General features: G+C 37.7%; 3 protein-coding genes across 5 annotated transcripts; 1 reads left to right on the top strand and 2 right to left on the bottom strand.

Moving 5' to 3' along the window:
- On the top strand, positions 201–5,784 carry LOC109824678 (post-GPI attachment to proteins factor 3-like). Its single transcript, XM_020391317.1, has 5 exons — positions 201–501; positions 3,635–3,890; positions 4,033–4,232; positions 4,321–4,508; positions 5,196–5,784. Exons 1-5 carry the CDS (start codon positions 404–406, stop codon positions 5,480–5,482), a joined length of 1,029 nt encoding a protein of 342 aa, XP_020246906.1. The 5' UTR covers positions 201–403; the 3' UTR covers positions 5,483–5,784.
- LOC109834711 (serine/threonine-protein phosphatase 7 long form homolog) lies at positions 6,712–8,328 on the bottom strand. Its single transcript, XM_020402738.1, has 6 exons — positions 8,273–8,328; positions 7,885–8,196; positions 7,581–7,805; positions 7,415–7,502; positions 6,908–7,330; positions 6,712–6,840 (listed from the first exon to the last, which is right to left on the bottom strand). Exons 1-6 carry the CDS (start codon positions 8,326–8,328, stop codon positions 6,712–6,714), a joined length of 1,233 nt encoding a protein of 410 aa, XP_020258327.1.
- LOC109824658 lies at positions 8,168–11,102 on the bottom strand. 3 transcript variants are annotated; one of them, XM_020391304.1, is made up of 3 exons: positions 8,457–11,102; positions 8,273–8,361; positions 8,168–8,196 (listed from the first exon to the last, which is right to left on the bottom strand). In XM_020391304.1, exon 1 carries the CDS (start codon positions 11,071–11,073, stop codon positions 8,467–8,469), a length of 2,607 nt encoding a protein of 868 aa, XP_020246893.1. In that variant the 5' UTR covers positions 11,074–11,102; the 3' UTR covers positions 8,168–8,196; positions 8,273–8,361; positions 8,457–8,466. The 3 variants fall into 3 exon arrangements, with proteins under 3 accessions (XP_020246893.1, XP_020246885.1, XP_020246896.1); XM_020391296.1 differs by having other exon boundaries at positions 8,273–11,102; XM_020391307.1 differs by lacking the exon at positions 8,168–8,196 and having other exon boundaries at positions 8,203–8,305; positions 8,400–11,102.

Below are 20,626 nucleotides of genomic sequence, written 5' to 3'. Positions count from 1 at the left end.
ATAATTTTCGTATAGCTACCCTATTTAAGATGGTCTTCAGAAAAAGCCCGATTTTAAACAGATCTTATGTTCTTCAATTAGGAGTTGTTTTCCCCAGGGCTAAAATGACAATTGGGGCCCACTTCTGATATTCCATTGGCCACGTACTCTCAAGCCATCGTTATTTATTAAAAATTATTATTGGTAGCATTATTAAATGGGAAAGCACTAGAAGCCCTCCCTCCGTCTCTCTAAAATTTCTCTCAATCCAACTCAATCACAGACTTTCTCTCCCTCCCATTCTCACATGAATCTCTAGCTAGGGTTAGGTTTAGGGTAGGGTTAGGGTTTCGGATCTCGAGTCAAATACGGCGTTCGATTAGATCTCGCGAAAATCTCGGCTCTTTCCTTTGCTTGGAAAGAGATGACGACAGGCCGCTGGCTCTGTTGTTTATTGGTGGCGTTTGGATTTATCTTCACAGCAATCGACGCCAGTGCTGGCGATGCCGATTCCCTTTACAGGTAACTGCTTTTGATTCAAATTCCTCTTTTTCATTCTTTTTATACTTTTGAATCTGTTAGACTTCTGTCGAGAGTTAGGTTCTGGTGTTTGAGATCTTGTCAGTGGCAATCGATAGCACTTTATGAAAGAAATTGGAAAAAGGAAAGTGAGAAGCTAAATTTCGAAGGGTAAATTTCACGAAATTGCCATGAACTACTTGCCATCAGAAAACAAAATCTCAGGGGTGAGATAATTCAGAGAAAGGAAGGGGGAAGGGAAATTTGAAATCGGCACATTTACTATCAGAAAACTTATGATAATAACTGAAGTCTCGTATTATTACATAGAAATCACGTTTGAAAAGTTTGGTTTCATACAGAATTACGACCATAAGCCTTTCATTTGGATTGTTTACAATGTTTTTTTCCTGTTAACCTGACGTGTGATGAATTGATGATCAAAGATATGAACAGAATATTTCAGTTAAGCTCATGTCAGTACATAAAATACGACGCTGCAGTAGTGATTTGTATGCAGGCTAATACTTTATATACTATCAAGAATATAAAACGCATACCATCATGTCCTAAGGCTTCTCCATAAGACTAAGCTGACCTTTGATTAGCACAGCTCAATGTTTTAAATATCGGTCGATCTATCTATATTATCGACGATTTATCGGTTTTGAGAGCCTTCTACTATGATAAGTTCGATTTTAAATTGGTTATTATTTTTGGATGTTTATTACTGATAATGCGGTGATAAAGTGAGTTATCGGCTGATATTGTTGGCCCAAAAGTCGGAATTTTCGGCCTTTGGTTTGAGTTTTGATTTTTGGCAACGGGCATCTATTCAGTGCGCTTTAAACCCGACTCGGCCCGAGTTTCTACCATTGGTTAGTGGCCCTAAACATAATTATTTACATTTTGATATGTTTATATTTCATTAAGTATGGTCAGATTACATTTCAGGATATTATATTATGTATATCACCATTTTGTAATGTTACTCCTATAACTACTACTTATCCCCAATATATCCCCAATATTCGCTATCCGATATGGATTTTGACCGTCCGATAAATCCCTACTAATGGATATTTAAAATCTAGGCACAGCTTGTAGAGCCTTAAAGAGAGTCGAATAACTTTGTTTACACTTTTGCAAGCTTTTTAAAAAAATTACTTCAAGTAGATAAAAAGCTTTCAGAAGGATGAGATTTTATAATATTTCGAGAGTGTAGCTTCCCTAGCTTCAATATGCCTAATAGAATCTAGAACTTCATGGATTTGATAGTTTGTAAGATTTCCTTCCGCCATCACATATCTATTGAATATGGATACATTGAGTCTTACAAATTCATAATTATCTATAACATATTTTTTCTAAAGCATCTTATAATTCTTTATCACTTTTGAATTCATAGCAGATGTCATCAAAGTTCTCGGTAATGCATCGAAATCTACAGTTCCAACTGTCAAGCTTCTCATGTTTACTTTAGCACTATTTTTTTTAGTTTCCTGGAAACATGAATGAGTTAGATGTAAGTAGCTTGGACACATGACACGGGATTTGGCTGTTCTGCAAAAGGACATGGTGACAAGTCAATATGATAATACAATATAGTACTATGATAACAATTATAATGCTGATTAACAGAAATAGAGTTTATATGCATGCATTATTGCACATGCTCATGCCTTCAAGAGTCTTTACTATAATCTCTAATAATTTAAGTATGTAATCGTTACATGTGTGCTATCTTTTTGACCGACCATACATTTTGATGACATTGCTTTACAATTTTATATGTTGGACTTTATCCAAACTTAGTTACGAATTAATGTTTGAGAATTTTTCACCATAGTATTTGGTGTGCAAGTGAAAATAAATAGATATCTCAAATATGTAATATAAATAAAGAAGTGTATGTGAAGTGTATGATATATGTCCAAGTAGTGTTGGATAAAACATGTATTATATGATTGAGGATATGCTGGAATAAGTTTATGAACATAAACAAGGAGAGTCCAAGTAAGTAACAGTGTCCAGTATGGATTTCGGGTACATATATGGCTTCATGATAGAAGTGCCATTCTACATAGGTGCAGAGATATGTCAAGTAGTGTTTGATGGTGTTCTAATTACAACATGCATTGTATACTTCAGGACATATTTGAATAAGTGTATGCACATATCCAAAGAGTGGTCCAAGTAAGTAAATGGCCAATATGGGTTTTGGGTATGCTAATGGCTTCATGATAGAAGTACCATGCTACGTAGGTGTAGAGAGATGTTAAGTGAACCTGCAAATCACATAAGTAAAAGGTACCATGCAAAGAGTACAATTCTCTGGCAGGTATTTTATCAAACATCTCAAGTGCTTTAGTAGAAAGCAAATGTAAGCATGCAAGATTTCTTTTACATAAGGTTTTTACATAAGGAACAAACAAACAACTGTCTTTGACCACATATTCTTCTTTATTGCTGCACATCTAGATTTTTGTTATGTTTCTTTTAAGTTTATTCTTCGACTGTGAAAATTATGTAGAGTTTTGAATGATAAACACATTGGTATATTACATAGGAAAAGAATTTATTTTTGGAAATACTGACAATTTCCTCTTATTATTTGCCTTTCCCCCCTTATTTCTCCTCTCTTTTATTTTTTCTCTCTTCTAAAACCCACTCTATTAAACCCTCTATCTTCTAAAACCCTTACTTCCCCCCTTAAAATTGTTCTTGTCATGCATGATCAATGATCATTCTTGGTATCCGGTCATGGATTGTTAATGCATTATCTGAATCCTGAGTGGCTACATATTAGTTGGATGAATAGTATTTGCATGCTTGTGGTGTTGCGTGTACCCTGAGAGCACTTCATGCAAAAATAACAAACAAACTGTTGATGTGTATACCTACCTCACCTGTAAAGTTATGTTCTCTAGAAGTTAACCCTCTTTATTTTCTTCTGAAGAGGATTATATATGGGTGTTGAAACAGGTTTTTGTATAAATCATGCCCTTTATTGTGCGGTGAAATTCCCCTTTTCCAGAATTGGTGGAACCTGTTGATATTTCCTGTGTAGATATGATAAAGATGCTATTTCAAGATTGCTTTAGTGCTTTTGGCTAACTTTCCTTTGTGATACCAGAAAATGTGTCAAACAATGTGAGGAGACAGGATCCATTGGGGATATCTCCATCCAGCATTGCCAGTTCTTAGATGAGACTGTCAACAGTTCTTGGTATATGCAAGAGCCACTGTACATGCAGTGGAAACAATTAAACTGCAGGAGCGACTGCCGTTACTATTGCATGATACAAAGAGAAAGTGAGAGGGAAAAACTAGGTCTGAAGCCTGTGCAGTATCATGGGAAATGGCCTTTCAAGCGTGTCCATGTCTTCCAGGTTTTTTATTCATATATTCCGTAACTTTACTGATACAAGTCCTTAGACTTATATGCTTGCCATGTTTTTTTCCCTCTTCATGTTCTTGTTGCATGAGAACCTGTATTTCTTCCACATACTGTTAACTGGTAATTCTATTCAGGAACCTGTTTCTGCTGCCCTTTCTGCACTCAATCTAATAATGCATTTCAATGGCTGGTTGTCTTTCTTCCTGTTGGTAAATTACAAGTTGCCTCTTAGACCTCAAAGTAAGAGGACATACTATGAATATACCGGATTGTGGCATATATATGGGTTGTTATCGATGAACGCGTGGTTCTGGAGTGCTATATTCCATACTAGGTAAGCTATGTAGCTTCTTTTACATGAATAGGAAATAAATATACCAAATAAACTCACTGTCATGGTGGTCATGTACCATGTTATACAGAGATTTTGATTTGACTGAGAAGCTAGATTATTCTTCAGCTGTGGCTTTACTGGGATACTCCTTCATTCTGGCTTTATTGCGAACTTTTAATGTGAAGGATGAGGCCTCAAGAGTCATGTTTGCAGCCCCCATCTTAGCCTTTGTGACGACGCACATACTATATCTCAACTTTTACCAACTTGACTATGGTGAGTTGACAATCGTCCTTTATGTTCAGTCATTTTCTAAACTTGGTGTTTTTTATACTTATTATTGCATTTAGTTACATGATATGTAATTATGAAAAAATATGGAAGCAACTCTGTACTTCGCTTTGGCCCTTTTGAGGGGCTTCGGATAGCAAGTGCCCAGATCAGGTATGTACATGCTGACATACATAATTGGATAGTCAATATGCCATTTGACTTTTATTTGCCCCCTTAGTGCTCCTCCTATCACATTTATGCGCGGCTTTAGCTTTATCTGCAAGGTTTAAATGATATACACTACCTGTACTATAGGGGTTAGCCACTTATAACCCCTAAACATGTACTTAGACCCTCCTGATGCCTCTACTGTTCTCTCTGTTATCTAAACATGTACTATAGGGGGTGTATGTTCAACTGTAAGAATTTTGGGTATCTGCAACGAATTAAAATACCAGGAGATCTATCTTCAACATGTTGACGTCTAGCGGGAGTCACACGTGATGAGTATAGATAACATAGAGATTACTCTGTTTGGCATTGGGGTCTAGGTAATAAGTGGCTAACCTCTTATGGCGTAGGAGTGTATCTGCAATTAACCTAATTTGTAATTACATCTAGATGGGTATATAAACATGAGTCTTGCTTAGTTAATAATACCCTAGTCTGATCTTTTCCATAAATATACAGGATGGAACATGAAGGTCTGTATTGTACTGGCTATTGGTCAGCTCCTCTTGTGGGCAATTTGGGCTGGCATATCTCGTCACCCATCACGGTTCAAACTATGGACAGTTGTGTTTGGTGGGGCCCTAGCTATGCTTCTCGAGATTTATGATTTTCCTCCTTACCATGGATATGTTGATGCCCATGCACTTTGGCATGCTGCCACCATTCCTCTCACATATCTCTGGTGGAGCTTCATCAAGTCCGATGCTGAATTCCGGACTGCATCTCTCATCAAGAAAGCAAAGTGAGAGTAATAGTAGCAGATAGTGGGGATGTTCATCGTCATCATCATCATCCCACAATACTAACAGATTAGGTTACATGTGCACTTGTGGTTTTAATGCCAAACTTCTGGATTCAAGTTATTCATTCATTCTGTACCTTATGAAGCTAGTTTGTTTGTTGTTTTTTTTTTTCCTTCTGTTGAGGTTAATTTTGTACAAGTGACTGTTTTAAACTGTTGATCTCGTTGATTTCCGAGTTGAAGAACTTGTAAGCGTGGTGACAATATTCTATAGGCTGTAGAAATTTATTGATGAGTCATTGTGTAGTTGGTGATTTTGCAAAATCATAAGGGGGCTACTCAGCAGATTTGTGCTTAGCGGTTATCGGAGGTACTTGATTTATGGAGAAATTTTTAAAACCAACCATTTTTAAAATTTAATAGGCAAAATCGACCTAAACTGAAAAATATTAGCAAAACCGACCCTTTTCAGGAGAAAAGGGTCGGTTTTGCAGCGGAGGGTGATTTCCGAAGTGCACGGGACTGCTAGTCCCGTGCACTTGGTGTTCAGCAAACCCGCTGCTGAAACCCAGTGCACGGGACTATCAGTCCCGTGCACTTGGTGTTCCAGCAGCTGCTCTCTGCTTAAAAGTCGGGACTAGCAGTCCCGACTTTTAAGCAGAGAGCACTACCCGTTTGCTGAACACCAAGTGCACACCACAAACTCCCACTAACAAATCCAACATAATAACACCACAAACTCCCACTAACAAATCCAACATAATAACACCACAAACTCCCACTAACAAATCCAACATAAAAACATCACAAACTCACTTAGAAATCAAACATATCACATGATATTATCGACTACAAATCCAAAAATCACATCCCTAAATAGTTTTGTAATGTATATAACCTGTAGTTTACATACATCCAAGAACTCTCCTCCTCCTCCTTTGTCTTCGTCGTCCTCCATACCGCCCTTCGACGAGTTCGTGATCCGGTTGCGTTTGTGGTTGTGACGGTCCAGCTCCATCGTCGACACGTTGGGAAGGTCCAGCTTCATCGTTATTTCTGCGTCGTCCTCGACTTTGTCGCTGTTGTCGTGTATATACGAATGACCTTACCTCCCGTCCATCATGACGATCTTCGTGAGTTCGGTGTAAGGCTTGTTGAAGCCTCTGCATTATAGCCTGATATATTGATACATGTTCATGTGCTTCGGGATTTCTATCTGCTGCGATAGATAGTTCAAAAACAAAATTTCATATTAAATTTGATATTACAGAATGTAAATTTGAGATTTAATTTTATCGTACCTGCTCTAGCCAATTCCAAGCCACGATTTGCAAGAGTTTGAACTTCATCTATTGCTGATACCTGCAAATTTTTCAACACATAAAGTACCAATAAAAATGGACTTAAATCAAAATATGAAAATACTTACTAATTCTCTCTCATCTATACCCCGGGGCACATATCCTCTTTGCGACTCAACCGGTATTGTGGTCGAATGAAGTATCCATCTTCGGGTTATGTCCCAATACCAAGTGTAGTAATCTGATTCCCGAGGAGTTGGTTCAATTTGGTTGACAATACAAAAATGCCTATCATTCCATTTGTGTATAAAAGCTTGATGCACGATCATCCAGTTTATTTGTTGGCCTCCTTTCTTTGCCTTCCTCTCTATCTTTTCAACAAACTGCGGAACATGTTGTGCAAGACCATATTGTCGAAGCACGCGGTCCGGTACATGCATTTCTACTATCTCCAAACATATAAGAGGAACTCTAGCTCTCCATACAACTTGGTATTCTGTGCATATTGGGGGTAGCTGAGGTAGAAATTGGGTGTAGGGCTCCCATTCCATCTACAATAATTTATTGCAGTTGCATATCAGAATTGGGTTTTCAGTATGTAGAAGAAAAAACGCATGTTTTTCGGTGAGAATTACCTGAAAAATCTTCATACGGTCAAGCTCATTCCGGTAGAAATCCAATTGTCTAGCCGGGGTCTCGTCATAGCATTTTTCGACATTCCATCTACAAAAAAATATTTATCATACATTTAGTACCACAATGATAACTACAATTATATTCGCTACACTAAAAATACAATACCTGCATCCCAGTGGAATTTGTCCATCTAATTGTAAATGCGTGCATAGTCTTGGCTTCAAATGAAGTCTCTCCCATGCCCATACTTGCAATAAGCTTAGACACCCTTTAAGCTCACTGTTTTGCATAAGTGCCACTTTTGACATCTCTCTATATAAATACGCCAAAACAGCACTACCCCACGATTTTGTACCACATACGTCCAAGTCCTCGAGGAGTGGTAACCACCTAGCATATTCACAATATTCCAATTTATTAAAATAAGCTAATTCAATGAAATACAGATTCATATTATAAATACACATACCTCGCATGCACTTTATCTTTACTTGAATCTGGAAATAATATAGTACCAATCATGTGCATAATGTATGCACGTGCATGTTGGTCAACCAAAATTTGTGGGGCATCAACAGGCAACGGTACTGAGAAGGTCTCTCTCAACCACTTCAACTTAATAGTTCCTCTAGGCATAGTCTCTGGAGCTACACCTAACAACTCCTCACATCTTCGAGGCCATACATCACTATCAGCCCCGCTTCCGCGATTTGCGCCGCGATAGCCCCGCTTTTTGCCGCTTTTTACAACACTGATCAACCATAACGATACTCGGACCTCTCTGTATAGACAATGATAGTATAAGAATGCAATATTATGTAAATGCAAATATTACAATTATAAAGTAACTGAATTACCTCTGTACAGGATATAATATGTGAACGATGCTGAGCCTGGTCATATAAGACCTCATCACTAACCGGCCCAGGATCCATGGTGTACAAACCTGCACATATAATTATACACATGTTAATAATCAATCATATAGTAATTCAGTTTCTTTATTAAAGTATATAAAAATAAAAAAATGATATAAATTACCAATTAGTTGCTATCTATTGTGTCTAGATGGACAACGAGGTCGAGTATGTCCCGGTTGTTTGCAAAGACTACATTTTTTGTGCTTGACCACTCCTTCTCGCCCTTGATCCATGGTTCCCCTAATTCGCACAGATCGTGGTCGACCTGCTTGTCTCCGGTACTGAGGTGGAACTATATGTGGTCCATTATATTCAGGCCAATACCGACTATCATCAGGTGGATGAAAACTCTCACTATATGTCTTTTGATAGTGAGCTGTTGAATACCAAGGCGAGCAATACCGATTTCTGGGAATTCTAGCACCTCCCGGCTGATTAGAAGAAGCCGCAAGCACATGTGCACAGGGTATTTTTTGGAGTTGTGGTATGTTACATGTGCAAGTGCAATCAACATCAAATAGTTTAACGGTGTAGATACCGTCACAATCTTGTACCTGCCATTCGTTGTCGTTGAATACAGTAATTTGACATGATCTTGCTGCCTCAATTCTTCTATGCAAAATGGACTCATTTTTTGGTGTGTAACGTGTTGTCCAGTCTATGCCATCACCACGCCTTTTGTTGAAGTATGCGTTTAGTCTATAGAATGTTCTCGCAACCAAAGATTGTATTGGCATAGCTCGTGCTCCTTTAAGAACGCCGTTAAAGCTCTCGGAGCAATTAGTCGTCATCATGCAAAACCGCACACCCTCATCCTTACATAATGCCCACCGATGCTCGAATTGAGGCTTCAAGTTATTTTCAATCCAATTATGTGCATCTAATGACAAAGACTTGATTTTCTCCCTGCAATGTTCATACACTAATGTGTCGGTCGCACACCCGGCTTGCCACAAAAGATTTTGCAAATTAATCTCACCGTGTTTTTTCTTGAAATTATCTCTTATATGCCTTAAACAATATCGATGGTGATGTGGTGCACTAAAACCCTCATGTAACGCCCTTATAATTCCTTTCATCCTATCCGAAATAAAGGTAATTATTCTTGGCGCACGGACACTTGGAATCCACTTGTATATAAGTTCAAAAAACCACTTCCAACTAGACGTATCCTCCACCTCCACGACTGCAAATGCTAGAGGAAATAACCCGCCATTTGCATCTACACCGGTCGCTACAAGAAGCACGCCTTTGTACTTTCCATATAAATGTGTACCATCAATGCTCAATAGCGGACGACAAAAAGTGAAGCCCTTAATAGCAGGACCAAATGCCCAAAACACGCGAGTGAACCTCTCCATACCCGGTGCAATCTCTTCGGATAATATTTCGTATTCAGTACCCGGATTATTTCGTTTGATAGCTTCAAGATACTGTGGAAGTAATTCATATGATTTTTCCCAATCTCCAAAAATTTTAGACAACGCTTTTCTCCTTGCATCATATGCCTTATATTTAGATATCTTAATCCCCCGCATGTCATATACCCTCTGAAATATCTGACTTGCATTCAGATCAAGTTCAGCTCTAACTTCAGGCATAATTAGCTTACATATATAAGAAGAAGATGCAGAATAATCATCGACATCCACCGACGGGTTGCAACATGTATGAAGTCCGCAATATCTACATATTACAAATTGCCCATTTGATGATTTTCTCACAGCGGCATTTAGCAACCAAGGACATTTTTTATTTCTCTCATCTTGCTCATTTGCATTCTCTACTTCATTCTTATCGTTAAAGAAGCATTTCACATTGTAGTTTGTTGCATTAGTTTTTACCGGCTTTAATTTGACCCGATTCTTGATGGACCATTCTCGGATTGCAAAAATCAGTGCCTCCTTGTTCTCGAATAGATCCCCTTTTTTAAAAGTGAAGTCCTCAGGTCGTTGTAAATTTGGCCCAACATCAACAAATCCAGCTTGAGAAGTATTTATCCAATCCTCATTATGAAACTCGTCGGGCAACGGATCTTCAGCTTCCACATAATCATTGTTAACGTTAAATTGCTCCATCCAACGGGCGTCATCATCTATTCCAGCTGCCACATGCATGCTATCAATTTGCACGCCATCTTCTTCAAAATGATCTGAATCATCATCTGCTTCATCTTCTATAATTGCTCCGACTGGTGGGTAACCCGTAACATGAACTGAAGCGTCGTTAAATATATTAGTTGACGTCCCACCGATAGAATACTCACTTAAACGTTGTGGTTGAGACCATGGCTCTTGACTTGGAGATGTCATAAAACCAATCGACTCGTTGTCTAAGTCAAGCATCCGAGAAAACTCTCCTTGAGGTCGTGAAACTTGGGCAAATTCCTGAATCGGATACTTCTCAATAAACAACTCAATTGACGCTTGCTTCTCGACTAATTGTTTCATGTCATTCAATTCCTCATCTTCGGTAATCTCCACGGCAATAGTTCTACTCTCATTTATAGGACAGTTGAAGAACACCTTAATTGTATATTCTTCTTTCTTAATTTTAGTAACTCTGTGTATTTCCCTAGTCATTCCATCAAAATTACACGACTTAGATAGCATGAACATTTTCCGAGAACCTCCATCATACACCGGCAAATTATTCACTCCGACGCCGAGGCTCCCATTAAAGAAACAAATAATGGATATGGAGTTCGTCATCGAAACTGAAAATACACAGTCCATCATATGCAAATAATCTATTAATATCTGAATAAATCAACATCAAACTCTGTGTATTTCCCTAGTCATTCCATCAAAATTACACGACTTAGATAGCATGAACATTTTCCGAGAACCTCCATCATACACCGGCAAATTATTCACTCCGACGCCGAGGCTCCCATTAAAGAAACAAATAATGGATATGGAGTTCGTCATCGAAACTGAAAATACACAGTCCATCATATGCAAATAATCTATTAATATCTGAATAAATCAACATCAAATTTATTACCTTAATCAATCTCAAATAATGGCTACACCCTTAATTATTATTCATCATTTGTAAATAATTGCTAAACCCTAACCCCCAAACCACATTATTCATCCTATTGCACAAAATAAAAACTAATCCTACCCAATTCTAGCAAAATTAACAGCAAAATTAACAGCAAATTTGATGAATATCCCTCTCAAAAATAATTGTTAAACCCTCTCATATGTAAATAATTGCTAAACTAAACCCTAACTCCCAAATTAACAGCAAAATTAAAAAGAAAAACACACCTGAGAATGGGGGTTCGGTGGGCGTCGATGGTGTCGGATGCGCGACGAGGTCGGAGGGCTAGGGTTAGGCGGCGACTGCAAATGGCAGGGGGTCGAAGTCGAAGTTGAAGGCTAGGGTTTGGGGGGGTTGAAGGCTCAGTCACGAGAGCGTCGGGGTCGGCGGCGACGGAAAATGGCGGTGATCGGCGGCGACGGAAAATGGCGGTGATCGGCGGCGGGGGTCGACGAGGCCAGCAGGTTTTTTTTTTCTTCGGGGGAGAGTGGTCACGAGATCGCAGAAGGAAAGAAGGAACGAAACGAACGAAAAGAAAGCGGAGTTAGTGGGGTAGGCGGACTGCACGGGACTACTAGTCCCGTGCAGTTCCGTAATTGCAAAATCGACCCTTTTCGGTTGTTTTTGCTAATTAATTTCTGAGACGGTCGATTTTGCACAATAAAATTGAAAAATGGGCTGTTTTAAAAATTTCTCCTTGATTTATCCATGTATGGTTATCGGAGGTATTTGATTTATCCATGTATATGCGCATCTATGTTCACCCCGGATTATTCTGCTGCTCATAAATGGTTGATTGAAAACTTGGGTACGCTCTTTGACTACCTACCTATTACTTGCTGATTATCATTTGGGTTAGTTTCTTGTCTGTGGGTGTCATTATGTTTGCAACGTACTAGTTTTGTTGTTGCGATAGATGCCTTTAGTGAAAATCACCCCCCCCCCCCCCCCTCCAACACACCACACACGATTGGTTTTATTGGGTGTCAAAAAAACAGTTCAAAATTTTTTACGTGTAAAAGATTTAGAAATTTTCACTCGGGGGTCTTTCTGCAACGATAAATCTAGATCGGTAATAAGTTCAAAACAGTGATATTAGAGGAGGTCTATCCTAAACTAATCCTTATTATATTTGTCTGGTTTTATCGCTCCCTGTGTATACCGCAACTCGATCGCACATAGGGCTGTGTTTATGACTTAATATGAAACTCGGAAGTCTGCTAAGTTTCATCTATATACATTTTAGTTGTAAAGGTGCTACAACCAGTTTGGAGATAGAGTAACAAGGTATAATAATTCAATCATCCCTAGATGATACGTGTTTTCGGTGGTCGTTCAGCAAAGCCAACCGTGTGAATTTTCTATGTTTAAAGCTTTTCTATGTTTATCTGGAGTTTAGATTTCTACTTCTTGAGTGATATAATTGGTCAGTTTTCTTTATATGGTTATCTTTCTGATATGGTTATCTTTCTGAGGTAACCGTAAGTTTTGAGGATATCTAGGTACATCTGTTTTTTTCTCTTCGTAGCAAGAACAACGTTATTGGAAAGAATAAAATTGTATCAGAGTGAAGATCTGAAGTCAGATGAACTTCAAATAAGTTTAAGACAGCGATATTAATCCCAAAAGCGAAGTCATAATTCCCTGAGCTCCTAAAACACAAAATCCAAGAGTTTAAAACATGTGAAGACCATAATACACCCACACACACACACTCTCTCTCATGATGTTATTGTGATGATTTGAAATGAGTTTTGGGGAAAAAATTCTAGTTCCCTCTTTCCAACGGCGTTGACGTCGGCGGCGAAACTTTCCCAGCGTTCGTCATCGGCGACGAAGAAAACTACGATCTTAAAGACGGTGATGACGAGTTGCGTGCCAACCCCCTTAAGTTTATTTTTTTTAAATCGATGACTTGAGATTAAAGTAGAGTATGCAAATTTATATATTGTTATTATTTTACTGAAATAAGTTTGTTGTTAAGCTTATGAGTTGGTGGTGAATGAAGGTTACGTGTTGGTTTTGAAGGTTACGAGTTGGTTGTGAAATTTACGAGTTAGTTGCCAAGGGTACGTGTTGGTTGTGAAGCTTACACGTTGGTTATGAAAAACTTACGAGTTGGGTGTGAGGGTTACGAGTTGGTTGTGAAGGTTACGCGTTGGTTGTCAAGATTACAGGTGGTTGTGAAGAATACGCGTTGGTTGTGAAGGTTACGAGTTGGTTGTGAGGGTTACGCGTTGGTTGTGAAGGTTACGCGTTGGCTGTGAAGATTATTGGTTTGTTCTGAAGGTTTCGAGTTTTGAGGGTTACGAGTTAGGTTGTGAACCTCGGCAATGAGTTGATTGTGATTGTTGTTAACTAACCATCACAACTAACTCGTAACCTTCAAAACCAACGTGTAACATTCACAACCAACACATATCCTTCACAACCAACACATATCCTTCACAACCAACGCGTAACCTTCACAACCAACATGTAACCTTCACAACCAATGCATATCCTTCACAACCAACTCGTAACCTTCACAACCAATGCATATCTTTCACAACCAACTCGTAACCTTCACAATCAACTTATAACATTCACCACCAACGCGTATCCTTCACAATCAACTCGTAAACTTTTCACAACCAACTCGTAACCTTCACAACTAACACGTACCCTTGGCAACTAACTCGTAAACTTCACAACCAACTCGTAACCTTCAAAACCAACCCGTAACCTTCCTTCACAACCAACTCGTGACAGTTACGAGTTACAACCAACTCGTAATCGTCACAACCAACTCGTAACCGTCACAACCAACTCATAACATTCACAACCGACGCGTAACCTTCACAACCAACTTGTAACATTCACAACTAACTCGTATCCTTCACAGCCAACTTGTAACATTGACAACCAACACGTAACATTGACAACCAATATGTAACCTTCACACACAACTCGTAATCTTTTCATAACCAACTCGTAAGCTTCACAACCAACACGTACCCTTGAACACTAACTCATAAACTTCACAACCAACTCATAACATTCAAAACCAACACGTAACCTTTCTTCACCATCAACTCATAAACTTAACAACAAATTTATTACAGTGAAATAACAACAATATATAAATTTATATAGATTAAAGTCATTGATTTCAAAAAAAATTACAACGATATATAAACTTAAGGGGGCTGGCGACGTAACTCGTCATCACCGTCTTTAAGATCATAGTTTTCTTCGCCGACGATGACGAACGTTGGGAAATTTTCGCCGCCGAAGTCGACGCCATTGAAAAATTTTGGAGGGAACTAGAATTTTTCCTGCCAAAACTTATTTCAAGTCATCACAATAACATTGAGAGAGAGAGAGAGAGAGAGAGAGAGAGAGAGAGAGAGAGAGAGAGAGAGAGAGAGAGAGAGGAGAGAGAGAGAGAGAGAGAGAGAGAGAGAGAGAGAGAGAGAGAGAGTATTATAGTCTTCACATATTTTAAACTATTGGGTTTTGTGTTTTGGAGGTTCAAGGAATTATGACTTTGCTTTTGAGGGTTTTAAGAGCGTTGAAAAAGTCTTGAGGGGCGCAGAATACTTGTAAGGAAGTTGAGGGCTAGAAGCATTTTTCCCTTATAATAATCCAATCATCCCTAGTGATAGTGTTTGCGGTGATCGGTTTAGCAAAGCCAACCGTGTGAAGCTTTTCTGTGTTTATCTCGAGTTTAGATTTCTACTTCTTGAGTGATAAAATTGGTCAGTTTTCTTTATCTGTGACATGGTTATCTTTTTGAGATAACCGTAAGTTTTGAGGATATCTAGGTACATCTGTTTTTCTCTTTTCGTAGCAAGAATTGGAAAAAATAAAATTGTAACAGAGTGAATATCTAAAGTCAGATGAACTTCAAATAAGGACCTGTTTGTTTGCACGAAAGTAGCTATGAAGTAGATAAAATAGATGTCATTTTTGTTACTTCCATATAAAAAATTATGTTTGTTTCTCTGTAAAAACTACTTCCGCTACTTCTTTAAAAGTTGACGTGACATCTAGCTGGCACCTCTTTTTCCTTGATCTTAAGTTCAGAGAGTAATGAGAAGAAGCTTACCTTGTAATTAAATAGTATCTCCTTTTATAGTAGTGGAAGGAGGGGTAGGATGGTAACTTCGGCCGGGTATGGGCTGGCGGCCAAGTCAGCTTTAACTTTACAGGTTTCCGCCGACAAGTGGAAAAGAGGTCACTTTGGTATTTAATGTGAAGTGATGGGGTGTGCGATGCCGACGTGGTTCGATGTGTCATAAATACTATTAGTGGCAGAGGAATGATGACATCCATAATGTATTTAATGGTATTTATTGCGAGGTGATTGGTCATCAGTGCCACAAAAGGGAGCTCGAGGCGTTTCATCGCTTTTCAACTCATCGGATGGCCGAGAAGTACCATCTTTCAAGTCTCCCTCGCAAGGTGTTGGCCGATGAGTCGGTCGAGTGGAATGGTTAATCAGTCGACTCAGCCAGTGACGACACATAACGTCTTTCGGGTCATCGACATGTGACACCTTTTGAGTCGTCCTCGCAAGATGTTGGCGTGCTGAGTCGACTGGATTGGGCCTCTGATGATCTTGAGAAGCTGATTTGATTATGCATAATGTGAGACACTTGTCTGCCATTGATTAGATATTATTTTCAATCACTGAAATGGCTATAACATTTTTCTTTCTTTCTTCAAGAATACTCTGTCATTCAATGGCATAATAATAAAATTGAAGCTAGGTATTTCAATCTTTTTTACATTTCTGATTATAAAAGATACAAAGAGAGAGAGTGTGTGATATATTCTAAGAATCAAATCTAAAATATAATGACAAAAACCAAGATTCTGGACATGCATCATCTGTACTACAATTTATTTATACTAAAATATAAAAAAATAGTGCAACTAAGAAAATTGATATATAGAGGATTTAATGTTCAACTAAAAAGATAGAACTTAATTTTCTCTCAGAAAATCACTTAACCCTCACTCTCTCCCTGTCAATTAAATACAAACTTCTCTATAAGTTAAATGAAAATTATTTTTCAAATTTTAGAAAATACAGATGTTTAAAAACAATATATCTTCATATCACATGGAAATGCATGTTTCGAATTTCTAGAATGAAATAACATCCGGTCATACGTATGTACTAAAATTGAAATAGATGAAACCACATAGATGAAAGATAATTTCTGATATCCTAAACAAAATCAAAACTAACAAGTGCGTACAAGAAATAGATATATATATATTAAAGATCTTTGACACTTCTGAAGACAAATTAAAAGGTACGAGGAGACGCATCGCTTCTCGTTGCAAATCATGAAAGGCACTTGTTTACTTTTTCCACCAAATAAGAGGCCATAAGCCTTTCATAACGATTAAAGGCGGCTCCTCGCTCACGAAAGAAAAGCTGAAGATGGGTTGAGATACATCTCCAAAAGTACACTTTATATGCTATCTATAATATGAGAAAACTAAGGTTTCTGTGAACCCTCAAGTAGGGGTGTCCATTCGGGTCCAAGGCTGGCTGCGTTCTATGTCCGAGACAAGCCCAAAATATCCCGGCCGACCGGGCTCGGGTCCGGATCCGGGGTGTCTTGGTGAAGCCTAGGCCGGGCTCGACCCGGTCGCGTCGTATAATATAATATATAAATATATATATATATATAATATATTATATATATATAATATATATATATATATATTATGTCTCCCTTCTATTGGATAATGAGTTGGCCATCATTAATGATGACCGATTCGTTATCCAATAGGAGGGAACACCTCACTTGTCCCCCCTATTGGTCCCATATTTTGGATCTTGAGAATTTTTCTATATATATATATATATATATATATATATATATATATATATATATATATAATATATATATATATATATATATAACCGAGACCAGGACTTGTTTAGCCACTAGTACATAGGAAGCCTAGTGGGGATTACTGTGTAGACGGAGGAGAGGATATATCTATTGTTTATAGCATAATCTTCTTCTTCGTTCACATGTATATCAAAAATAAAAGAAGAAAAATAGAGATGAATAGTAAAAATGAACAGTAAAAGTGTGAACAGTAATGAACAGTGAACAGAGACGGATGAATGAACAGTAACGGAAAGCAAACTAGATATATTTACATTTACATAAGAGTTTTACAAACTAGAAAGAAATGACAACTTAAAAACTTACAGACCGAAAGCTGGTAGATCCTGCTGGAACTAGTAGTAGAGCACACAAACTCAAAAGAAGGATTAAAAGCCAAAGCTCACTCAACCTCAAACTAAAAACTTAAAACTAAAAGAGGAAACTGGAGGGATTCCACAAGAGAGGATAAAGACTCACTCTCCAAAACGCCTTGCCCTCGAACCCTTCAACTTCGTCGCCTTTTATAGACTTTCTAAGGAACTATGAAGAGATTCCTTTTTTGACTTTACTGTGCAGAGATTTAAAGGCTTCTTTGACAAGGCTTGGACTTTTCTGTGCAGAGATTCTTTACTTGACAAGACAAGGCAAGGGTGTCCCACCTTCTTCAATTTTGTCAGAACCTAGTAGCGTAGCCTTTTTGACTAAAATTGCTTCATCCTTAAGCATCCAAAGAGGAATCCAAAGCTGCAAACTGTGCGTAGGTAGTTATTTTATTTACAAGCTGCTTCTTTTAGCTGTGGAAGAAAATTATAAAAGTTAGATATTTTAAACTTTTGGGAAAGGCAATGTGTGATCGACTTAGTGTTTAAGCCGTTGATATTAATCAGTAGTTACCATAAGTTAATGGTATATGAATTTTACCATATGTTAATGGCGAATTTTACCATATCATAGATCATCCCATCTATGTGTTATCTCCTCGACCAAATCGCTGTCAATTGATGCGTTATTCGAAGAGACGGCTTCCTCTTGATATTGTTCTTCTCGATATTGTTTTGCACCCATAAAGACATCATAAGCTTCTTTAGTTTCTGGCCCAATGGGTGGATTGGTCATCCATTTATCGATGACTGCCTTTGTAGCTCTGTGATGTGAGGTTTCCCCCATGCAAATGTCAGTGCAGATGATTCTGAGCCCATCAGTCATAAAGTAGGAATAATCATCGAATAAAGTTTCAAGTTTTTGGCAGAAACGGATGGTACTTTGAAAACGATCGAGGCCTGTATCATAGCGTTCCTCTTTAAACCACGAACTCCAAGGAAGCATGTCATAGAATGTAGAGATTTCCCAAATCTGTAAGCTAGGAAAATAGTCAGGTCCGCTTCGTTCATGTAAGGTAGCTGTAATGTTGAATTGAAGATGTGCCAAAGTTATTGGAGATAAAAAGATGGCTGTCTTGATCATTGCTGGCAGACCCCTAAGCCTTAATGGATTGTAGAAGAATGGAGGTTCTCTTGCGATTTGTAATTCGTAGACAAGTCCAGCATCAAGATGCGGGATGTAGACAGGAAGATGATTAATATTTATCGTGAACCTGGGAGAACCATTTGTGATAAAAATTGTTTGTTCCTTGTGCTCTTTTAAAAGGGAGACAATATTGTCATCTTCAACTTTTGCCTTAATAATATCTTGAATGTCTTGAGGCAAATTGTTTAGTTTGGACCATAACTGCTCTCTGTTAAGCCGTTCCGTACAAATATCTTGCCGAATGTATTCTGGTATTCCGAGGATTTGAAACATCTCATGAGATGTTAGTGTAATTTTATTGGAATAGGGATAGAGATAATTAATCTCATACGAAAGATCTATGAATCTTTCTTTCAGCTGGTTGTTCTGTTTAAGAAATTTCTCATCCTTTTCTTTTAAAAGGTTGACTAGATGAGTCATATGAACTCTGATTTGTCGTTTTTCTTGATCGCAAATGCTGTTCCACAGATTATTAACAAGCATATAATCAGGATATTTTAATCCTGGATCATAAAAGTATTTGGTCCTTTTTGAAGGAGATGCTGGAGCTAAGCAATGAGATTTTCCTTTAGCTTGTAATATTAAAGCCTGATGAGTCATCTTTTTCCTGCAAAAAGTTCGAAAATGTATGTTTGAAATTAATATTTCATTGAAATAGCGGAAGAATAATTCTAATTGTTTCCAATGTTCTTCAAAATTTTTTGAAAAGAGAATTATCACAGTAGGTAACAAGATGATAAATTCTCTACATTCATGAAGATATTGTTCTAAAAATTTTAAATATTTTTGTTGAAAGTAAGTATAGCCTGGCGGCCTCCTCCTCCTCCAAGTATAGAAAGAAAAAGGCAGGATGAGAACAGTTTTCCATCGATTTTTTTCTAGGATCTGCATTTGTCAAAAACCCATCTTGATGTAAAACTTTGAGAAAACTCTACCATGTATAATATTTTCAATTTGATATTCTGGTACTTGATAATTAACCCAGACCAAATTATTTGAGTTCTTGTAATCAATAATTTGACTAGCAACTCCATGTTCAGAGTCAGGGTCCGAGCAGCATGTGTCATAATCAACTTTTATTAAATTGTCTTTGATAAGTATTTCAATTTCTTCTCTGCAGGCGGCCAGAAGATCATCATTCAAACGTACTGGTATGTCAAAATATCTGTTATCATAAGGAATACGAGAAAATTCTTTAATATATGAAAGACGAATATACCTTTTGTTATTAAGAATTTTTGTGTTAAAAGAGTCTGGGCACTCTTTGTCTTCGGTATTAGAAAGAACATTTATGAATTTCTCTTTAAATTGTAAGGCAGAAAATAGGTCATTAACTAACATATCCTCTGGTTCCTTATTAAACCAAAAGGAGATATTAGGGTCTCTAGCCTGTGTATGTATCCCATGAGAATCGACAATAAAAGGCTTAAGATTATTGATAAAAGGAGTTCCTAGAATAATACCTTGCTTGAGGTCTTTGAATAGAACAAAAGAGGTTTTAATTTCTTGACCATCATTGCAAATGTAAGCATTGGTGAGTTTATATCTGGCTTTGAGAGACTGTCCATTTGCAGCACTAACAAGATGAGATGTTTTCTCATAAAACCTTAGAGGAATAAGATCTTCTCTGATGCAATTTACATCTGCTCCAGTGTCAATAAGAGCTGTGTGTTGGACAGAGTATTCGTCCATAATGTTAAGAGTGATATTACATTTCCATTTTTTCTCGACATATTTTTCTATAGAATTTATAAATTCATCAGAATCTTCCTCATGTTCAAAGCTTTTTATATTTTTGAAACTATCAGATGCT

Source organism: Asparagus officinalis, chromosome 1 (assembly GCF_001876935.1).
Source record: "Asparagus officinalis chromosome 1, Aspof.V1, whole genome shotgun sequence".
In the NCBI taxonomy this organism is placed as follows: Eukaryota; Viridiplantae; Streptophyta; class Magnoliopsida; order Asparagales; family Asparagaceae; genus Asparagus; species Asparagus officinalis.
This window is presented reverse-complemented; position numbering and strand designations above follow the sequence as displayed.

Coding starts and splice junctions, on each gene's coding strand:
- LOC109824678 (XM_020391317.1), top strand. CDS start 404: ATGACGACAGGCCGCTGGCTCTGTTGTTTATTGGTGGCGTTTGGATTT. Junction 4,233..4,320: donor AGTGCTATATTCCATACTAG/GTAAGCTATGTA, acceptor CATGTTATACAG/AGATTTTGATTTGACTGAGA. Junction 4,509..5,195: donor CTTTTACCAACTTGACTATG/GTGAGTTGACAA, acceptor ATAAATATACAG/GATGGAACATGAAGGTCTGT.
- LOC109824658 (XM_020391296.1), bottom strand. CDS start 11,073: ATGATGGACTGTGTATTTTCAGTTTCGATGACGAACTCCATATCCATT.
- LOC109834711 (XM_020402738.1), bottom strand. CDS start 8,328: ATGAGGTCTTATATGACCAGGCTCAGCATCGTTCACATATTATATCCT. Junction 8,197..8,272: donor ATATTATATCCTGTACAGAG/GTAATTCAGTTA, acceptor TTGTCTATACAG/AGAGGTCCGAGTATCGTTAT. Junction 7,503..7,580: donor CAAATTCCACTGGGATGCAG/GTATTGTATTTT, acceptor ATTTTTTTGTAG/ATGGAATGTCGAAAAATGCT.